The following is a 9566-nucleotide window of genomic DNA, read 5'->3' on the forward strand; positions in this document are numbered from 1 at the left end:
TTTTTTTTACTGGTCATTGTTCTATTATATAATTTTGAAGCTCTCAACTATTCAATTCAATGCCTTGTTATTGTTTATATATATTGTCTTCGATGTGCTTCTATGAAATAAAAAACAAAGTGTTCTGTTCCTTAATTACCATGTTGTTATTACTATCATTTTTGAATTTGAAGTTTAAGAATTTCATCATACTTTAATATTATTTTAAGAAATAAATTTTAAATTTAATTTAATTTTACAAAATAAATTTATAATTTATATATAAATTTTATATATTGCAAAATAAAAATGATTGTAAACAGCCATTTATTTATACAAACATGGCACGATCGGTCTTAATTTATTTAAATTTTGGTTAAAGTCCAATGTTATATTTTTCTTGTTTCCCTGCTGCATAACTATTTTCCTTTTATTCAAGCAAACAACACTTCTTCCTGGTTATGAGGAGACAATGCTGTTGCTTCTTTGCCTTTGCTTTTGGAACCATTCTTCCAAAGCCGGCCGAAGTCATTAACTACGAAACAAAAGTTTTTTCTTATTTAGTAAAGCATGTCATTTGTACTTATTTTGTAGAAAAATTTATAATTATTTATTTTTTAAAATAAATAAAGTTAAACAGTGACTAGATTGTTGGATGAGCGAGTTGAGAGTGCAAGAAGAAATACATAGGTGCAGGAAGAAGCCCATATCAAGAAAATAGTACGCGGAAAAAAAGGTATAAATTAAATGACAATTGCTTTCTCCACCTCATCAAATTTCTTCTCCCACCCCTTTGTTGTGTTTTCAAAAATAAATTTCGGAAAATCCTCTTCTTTCCAACAACTAATCAGAGGAGCTTCGTCATGCACCTCCTCACATGTTTTCCTACACCTCAAAATATATAGTTTTGCCATTCAGGAAAAGTATATAGAAAATAAAAAAAAAATTAGATAAGTAATAATTATTGCTTACCAAAATGTATCTATTGTGCTACTGAACCATGCAGCTCCAAGTATTCTATCACACAAAGAATTCCAATAATTTAAACAAAGAAAAAACAATCAATGTGAAAATACAAAAATTACAAAACTCAAGAAGTAAAAAAAATATATAAATTTTAGACAAAATTCCAAGAAATTTTAAAAAACACAAAACAATAAAATTAAAAAACATAGGACTAAAAATATAGTTAAATGAAATAACGTGAAGATTTCATGACTAAATACAATTTACGAATCAAATAACTTCAACAAAAAATGCAGCAAAAATTTTGGGTTGAACTCTTCGATTTTATTTTCTTTAAATCCTTATCTTTTACTTTTCTTTCAAAATTGTGTTTTTTTTTCCTCTTAGATTCTTATTCTTTTTTTTTCAACGTGTTTTTGTTTTATTTTGACTTGGATTTACTATTTTTTTTTCAAATTTACAATTAAACACATAAATAAAAAAACTAAACAGAATAATCTTTAAACTTTAAAACTCATACAAAATTAAATACAAAACAAATAATTTTCACAAATCAAATATAAAAATATACTTTAAACAAAAAAAAATTAAAAACTCAACAAAATAGGATAAAACGTCATGACTTTTACTCCTTACAAAATCTTAAAAACAATGAGTCGATTACAATTTCAAATCGATGCACAAAACACTAATATTCAAAATTGTTTTGGATTTTCTTTATAAAACAAAAACATTAAAAAATAGGATAAAATGTAAATTAGAATACCTAATAATAAAATATTTTAGCATATTAATAAGTTAATAAAAATTTACCATAAAAATTATCATTTTTCTTTAAGAGAAGAAATAAAATTTGTAATCCAAATATAAAAAAAAATGGTTCTAAATAAAAAAATATTTTTCATATAATAGCCATATAAGATAACACAAAATAATTCAAAATAAAATTACACTGCAATTAGAAAAATCCAATCCAACACATTAACTATGAAAATTGCATTGGACTAGACAAATCGATATTTTAAATGTACGACATTCTTTTTTTTTTAAATTTGATTCGATGTTCTACCAAACAAACTTAGATTTATGTATTTTTTAAATTTAAATTATATTAATAAAATGAATTATAATTTTAAATATCATAATTTAGAATATTACTTAATAAGATATATCAGTAAAAATATTTATTTTTCTAAAATAATTATTGTTTTTGCAAAATAAACCGGTCCATAAACTTACTATCTAGCTTAAACTTTGATCTAAAGTATATTAAATCAAAATCATTCAATTTAATTTAAATTATTTTTTATTTTTCCTAACTGAAGAAAAATTTCATTTTAAAAGCTGTAAGTTCAAATAAAGTCCTTTTTTTTTTATCACTGAGATGTGTTTAATATTATTTATTTTTATTTTTTAAGAAGACAGTTCAGCCACCGGGTAGGAGTAACTGGTAACAGCAATCATATTCCGCAAGATTTACATGCGCGTGAGAACTACGCGGTCGCGAGCCGGTGACATTCTGATCCAAACTCTGCATAGCTAACCGGTAACCTGCTCTGTCATGATGTGGAACTTGGAGGGATCTTCCGTTTTCGTTCTCGAATCCCGATACCACAGTTTGTGCACTACCATCACATCATGGCTATAATCTAACGGACCCGCTCATGCGGCAATGAATCCTTCTCTCACTTCTTCCTCCTCCTCCTCATCTTCGTCCTGGCTCTTTGGAATCGTTCGACCCGGTCGTTCAAGCAGTTTGAAGATGTCCACTAACTCCTCCGCTGTCGCTGCCTCCACCGACTCCGGCGGCCCCGTCGTCCGCAGAAATCAGTCCCGAGGAGTTCTTTTCAAGTACGGTCCCAAGCCTATTCAGGTTCGTTACCTTCTTGCTTTTTTTTCATGAATATAAATCTGATTTGCTTGTGGATGATTATGATTTCCAACTTATCTTCTGTTCAATATTAGTAATATCGCACCTACTCTTCTACATTGTATTCGACCTTCGAGATCTCTGATTTTTTCGAGAGAAAGTAAAATAGTAATTATTCAGAGTGTGCTGCGTAAGCGTTAGTGTTTTCGTGTTTTCTGTATTGTGTTTTGTCCTCTGTAAAATCGCACTCGCGTTGCCTTTTGTTCAGTTTCCGTCACCGTCTCTTTACTTTTCAATTCCTCTTTTGCTTTGTTTATGCTTTCTGGTTTCCATGGAGGGCCTTGTTATAGATTTAGTGTTTTGCAGGTTGCATTTAAGACTGGCGATTTCAAGCGGCAAGTCATCTTTATTGGTGGATTGACCGATGGTTTTCTTGCTACTTCGTACGTATCATACTGCTCGTTTATTTCAAAGCTATGTGTCTTTCATCATCTGAACGAGAATGATTTTAGAACTTAGGACAATTTGATTGGTAATTTCTTAAATTAAATATATAATGTAAAATAAAAAGTATTGAATATATTCCATAGATGAGAGTAGGAACAGCCATGATTTTTTCAAGCCAATGAATTCTGAGTAATAATAAAAAAAAATGGGAATCCTTGAGAACATTTTCAAGCATGTCAATGTATAGTTGTGACAAAATGTTATGCTCCGGTAGTATTGGAAGAAATACGAAATTAGCGTCGGGTACGTTTGGTGCATGAGTGGTGTCATTGAATTTTACAAGCTTTTGAGTAGAACTGTTCAGAAATAGATCTTTTCTCTGTGTTGGTCTACATATTGATGTGTGTTTCCCTCCCCTCCAATGCATTCAAATTGTTTCATTTGATTGCTCTTTCATTCTCGAAGTACAATACTATTTCGTCTTTTTATATCCATGTTTTTAAAGCCAAACTTTTCTCCCCCTAGGTTCGACTGATAATACCTAATGTTTGTGTTCTGTGATTGTCTTGGCTTTCTTTGCTTAAAGCCCTATCTAGGATTTCTGAGTCTTTGATGACTAACATGATTGGATGCGTGTGGACAGTAAGTTCCTGTAACCATATAAAATGTGAGCTTATTCATAAGTTTGGCTTTGAAACTTGCGCAAACAAGCTTAAAAAGATTATATTTTTCTCTACCTATTTTAATGAAGCTCTATGGAATAAAAAATTAAGCAATTTGTATGCAGTTGTTTCTTTTGTAAATTTATTGTGTGGCAAATTTTCTGTAATTATAAATTGGTTTCTTTAAAATAACTATTGGAACACTAAAATAAATATAATTCTTTATACATTTCCAAACTTATTATACACTAAAATAAATATATTTCTTTATACATTTCTGTGGCAACAACTTATTTTTAATTGATGTATGATTTTTTTTTTTTTTCATTTGAAGATAAATTTGCTACAAGTTGGTATTATTATTAGTTTATCTATTAGGGGAAAATTTATACCGGTCTCTATACATTTTCTTAAGCTCCAGCTGTAGATGCAAACCTTAGAATAGTCTCTATCTGACGTCCATTTTCTTCATCTTCTTGTAGATACTTGGAACCTTTGGCAATTGCTCTGGACCGTGAGAATTGGTCATTAGTTCAATTTCTTATGTCATCTTCTTACAGTGGATATGGCACCTCCAGTTTGCAACAAGTAATCAGTTAAATTTTAATTCCCAGTGATGCTGTGTTGTTACAGGTTGCACTGAAGTATTTATAACACATTATATCAAACAGATTTTTGCCTATTAATTTACATGATTAGCTCAAAATTGTGGAATTATTAAGACTATAGTAAGCTACCATATAATTCCACTAAAACCAAAGACAAAGTGTTGTTTTAATTCAGTCAGTAAATGCCTTTTTCCTTTGATATAGTGAGCTTAGTTTTTGCAACAAGCATCTCCTTACCATGAGCAATATGAATCAAACATTGGTCTTGGTGCTTAGTGCTGACCTTAGGTTTCTTGTGGAAGAGAACTCTGTTGTTTGTTTAATAATCCAAAAGAATAAAGGACAACAGCATGGACTTTTTCATCAGACGTTTATAAGTAATTTATTTTTCTGTCAAATTAGTGTGATCTCTGGCCTTACTTCACCCAGCAATATCCTCAGAATTTAGTTCTATAGTTAAATATGGCCAACTAAGGATCCTAATTTCCTAGAGTCCAGGAGCATGAACTTTGTACTGCAGCCTCAAATAACATATATTTAAAATATATGTGCTGCCTCAATTTTTTGCCATTCTCAAGGTATAATGTGTTTTTAAAAATACACTGTATATTCATTCTTATATTTTACTGAAAGGTGCAATGTTGACATTTCTATCTGATCGACAAGGATGGTTACCTTGATTCTTAAGCTCGTCGATTTTATGTTGTAGGATGCCAAGGAGCTCGATCAGCTGATTAATTATTTAATTAACAAAGAGGAATCCGAAGGCGTGGCATTGCTAGGGCATAGTACCGGCTGTCAGGTTATATTCTATTTCATGTCCTAGCTATATTTCTACTTCCCTTGCTACTGTTATTCATTGTGAAATTTTAATTTGTTCTTGTTTTTGGACGTCTTATTTAGGATATTGTGCATTACATGCGCACAAATTATGCTTGCTCCCGAGCAGTTCGTGCTGCCATCTTTCAGGTATACATTGATAGATGTATCAGTTATGAACTTCCTTCTTCCATTTTTTTTTAATCTGCATGTTTTATGTAAAATGGTAGCCTAATTTAATTTAATTTCACACTTAGGGGTGCTATTCTTCTAATAGTCATGTTTTCAGATGAGACTAGTGGCCCTATTCACCTAATTTAGGTTGTTATCATAACACACTTAAGGTCATAATAATATATTAAATCGGGTTCGAGTCATTTGATGCTATTTTGGAGCCTACAATCTGACTGGATGGGATTGTCTTCACGTTGAAGTAACTTTGCTTCTTTTTTTAAAATCTTTAGTATATTTGTATAAAGTTGAATAACATTTTTTTGAAAATGAATTATGTTTGTTATATGCTTTCCTACAAACTGAACTCTTCCAATGCCACCTGAAATTATGTTTGCATCAAGTTGCAATTATTGTGAAGTATACACATCTTGAAGTTTTAGAACCTGAAAACAGTGAAAGGAAACTGCATCAATATGTTTAAGTATATAGGTGGTTATATGAATGTGAATATAAATGGTTGCTTTGGTATACTACTATTGAGAAAGTGATATAAACCTTGACAGCGACTTTAGTTTATTCCCTTCCTCTAAACACTGGTGCATTATGATTTCCATTTATCATTGTTGATGAACTGATAACTTCATTTCCTCACTTCAATTTGCATCGTATTTAACTTTTTTGTTTATTTGTATTTAACTTAAGCATGGTTCTTAAAAGTGAAAATCTGATCAACACAACACTAGGAATTAGAATGTTAATATTAGAACTAGCTCTAGAAATATGAGATCTTTTATAGCATATATAGGGATATTGATGTCAGCTTTCTCATTCGTATCACTAATAATCATAATGTTAATAACTAGCACCAGATAATGTTATTGTTAAGTAGTCAACATGCCCGAACCTAATTGTTGTTTTGAGCTTGAACTGGTATGAGCTTTATTTTATTTCTAATGCTCGAGTGGTGACGTTTAGAATATAACCTGCATAAGGTGGGGTTTAACAACATAAATAGTTTGCAGTTATCATGTGGACTTTTTGTATTATCGTACCTTCTACATGCTTTGAGAAGTCCACCAAGGCAAATTCAACAACAGAATAGGAAATACCATTACTTTTATACAAGTATAATATGTAATGTTTAAATATATTGGTATTTGATACTATTAGGTGTAAGATATATTTTAGGAACCATATAATGATTAATAACACATTAGCGAGTTATAACAATTATTTTATTTTAATTAAACGATTCATTGTTATAATAGCCTTGTAGAATTTCTAATATTTATTGAATAATGTTCTACAACAAAAAGAAGAAAGTGGATGTTTTGTTTGATCAATATCAATATATAATATCATCTTATCCCATCTGTTTTTTTGGATGGATGTTTAATTTTCTATATCTGTTTAATTGTTCAGGCTCCTGTCAGTGATAGGGAATATCATGCTACGCTCCCTCACACAGCTTCTATGATTGACTTGGCTGCTAAGATGATAAGTGAAGGCCGAGGTTTAGAGTTAATGCCAAGGGAAGCGGATCCTAGTGCCCCAATAACTGCCTATAGGTGAGTGCGGAATTATTGTCAGAGCAGCACAAACAGAGACAAGCTTGATATCAGTCAATAGGTTAAGATGTAGAATTAAGATTGAACCGTAAGAGGCATTATTTGGAAATAGGATGTTATTCAATTGTAAAATAATCTTTGCTCATCTATTATCAAACCAAAGTGGTTTGTATGGGGTAATTCTTAGACTGGCATGGTCTACCACGTAATCTTTTTAGCATTTTTATCATTATTTGAGGTGTGCAAAGAAACGGTCATCACACTCTTGCACATGTCGATAAAATATTTGAATTCCTATGGTAGAGCTGCTTACCAAAGGATTATTTATTAGTATTCTGAAATTTTTGAAATGCCTATTGTTTCATTAGTATATTTCCATTTCTTAAGTCATGACACTAGTAATTATATGACATTCTGATAGGAACTGAATTTACTACGAAATTGATGGGGAAAATTATAGAGAATAGTGATCAGTATACTTGGAATATATATGAGAAAAAGAGCTTCAGACTATATCTCTCTACTGATTTACTGATTTAGATTCATATGTGTGTGTAAGGACCAGTGGCTTACAACCAAAGCTTAAGAAAAGAAAGAAAAATACAATAGAGTTTACCATTTTAGGTTACACATGAATACAACACAAAACAACTTCTCTTCGGAGGATAATAAACTAGGTTTGGAATTGTTTATAAGAGGAGGGATAAGAGGGATAACTGAATATGACAGTTATAACCTCCTGTAAATGTTTCTGTTTTTTCATGTAAACTGGCTATTATAAGTAGTCACTGTGGTGGGAGGGAAACAAGGTTGTTGATATTTCCTAGGAAGTAAGAGGTTGTGGGAGTTTGAGGACAACTCGAAAGTCCTTCTGTGTTGATGTTTTACTGTCTTGCACCATATTGGTAGAAACAGTGCTTGTTTCAATAAGAACCTACCAAGAACGTGTCTTGTTTGTTCTATAATACTGGTTGAATCTATCAATTGGTATCTAGAGCGTGATCTTGGTTCTGTAGGGGACACAAAATAGGGTATGGTGCGAACGAGAATGGAGTCACACATGGATAATGTGGAAAAGATGACGCCAGAAATGGTTCAAGATCAAATGAATATCATGGGAGGTTTCAATGCTGGGAAGATTTGAGTCGTGGGCTAACTTTGGTGGTGGAGCAAATGTCAGCAGCAAGGAATACGTCTGACGATAATTCTGGCATTAGCAAAAGCAATGGTGGGAGAAGAGAGCATCATCAGGGGCAAACAGTGTCTTCCTCAAGATGGAGGAAATTAGACATTCTTGTTTTTGCAGGAGATGAGGCTTATGGGTTCGATTAAAGGTGTGATTGAGGAAGAGAGGATGCAAGCTGTCTTGATTGCTTTGGAAGGTAAAGCTTTGAATTGGTTTCAATGGTGGGAGACTTGCAACCCCAATCCTACGTGGGATACCTTCCAGATTGCAGTTGTATGCAGATTTCAACCAACAATGCTAAACAATCCTTTTGAAGTTTTAATTGGATTAAGGCAAACAAGTCTTGTGGACGAATACATTGAACAATTTGAACAATATGCAGGAGGGTTCTTGAAGGGGATGGAGCAACCTTATTTGATAGGATTCTTCTTGAATGGTTTAAAAGATGATATAAAGGTTCAAACTGTATGAACCCAGCAATCTTGCAGAATTAATGTCTAAAGCTCAAATGGTGGAGGATAAAATTAGAAACACTTCCAAAGGAGGAACCCAAGGTATTAGCCGAAACAGTGCTGGATACAAACAGTATTCAGTCACTTGAAGTTTCACCAGAGAAGGAGGAAATTCTCTACCTGCTAGTAGTGCCAGCAAAGGAAAGGGGGAGGGCAGTGAGGTGTTGAGTTCTATGAGCAGCAATTCTGGAGGGTAGAGACAAAGAGGAGCCCCTTTCAGAAAATTATCTGAGGAAGAATGGCAGGACAAGTTAAAGAAAGGGCTTTGTTTAAGGTGTGATGAGAAGTTTGGGCCTAATCATGTGTGCCACAACAAACAACTGCACATGTTACTATTGTCAGAAGAGGAATTGTTCGGGTTGGGGGAATTCCAGCACCACAAGGGTACAAAAGAAGAAGCTTTGGAGGAAACAGGGCATGTTTTACAATTATCTCCATGTACAATGGCAAGAAGTCTTGGAAACTTTTGGGGAAAATTGGAGATGAGTTGGTGGTTGTTTTATTGGATTGTGGAGCTTCCCACAACTTCATTTCAAATGATTTGATTGGCAGATGTGGTTTACAAACATTGGAAACTCCCACTTATGTTGTGGAAGTTGAGGATGGCCGAAGGGTTCATTGTCATGGGAAATGTGATGATTTCATTTTGGAAATCCAGGGCTTGAAGATTCAGCAAGAATTCTTCATTTTTGAGATAGGAGGAGTGTATATTATGCTGGGAGTAGAATGGATAGCCAGTTTGCGGGGTTAAGGTGGATTTTGGAAAATTAAAACT

The 9566-nt window shown here is 32.6% G+C and overlaps 1 protein-coding gene across 1 annotated transcript in view; it reads left to right on the forward strand.

The window, feature by feature from the left end:
• Positions 1-2381: 2381 nt before the first annotated feature.
• LOC106768197 (UPF0613 protein PB24D3.06c) overlaps positions 2382-9566 on the forward strand; it is a 10546-nt gene continuing 3361 nt past the window's right edge. The window contains exons 1-6 of the mRNA XM_014653195.2: positions 2382-2818; positions 3182-3258; positions 4407-4512; positions 5242-5334; positions 5436-5501; positions 6948-7093. Of these exons, the coding sequence (XP_014508681.1) occupies positions 2618-2818; positions 3182-3258; positions 4407-4512; positions 5242-5334; positions 5436-5501; positions 6948-7093 (689 nt within the window). The 5' untranslated portion in view covers positions 2382-2617. The remainder of the gene's footprint in view (positions 2819-3181; positions 3259-4406; positions 4513-5241; positions 5335-5435; positions 5502-6947; positions 7094-9566) is intronic.

This window comes from Vigna radiata, chromosome 7 (assembly GCF_000741045.1).
Source record: "Vigna radiata var. radiata cultivar VC1973A chromosome 7, Vradiata_ver6, whole genome shotgun sequence".
Taxonomy (NCBI): domain Eukaryota; kingdom Viridiplantae; phylum Streptophyta; class Magnoliopsida; order Fabales; family Fabaceae; genus Vigna; species Vigna radiata.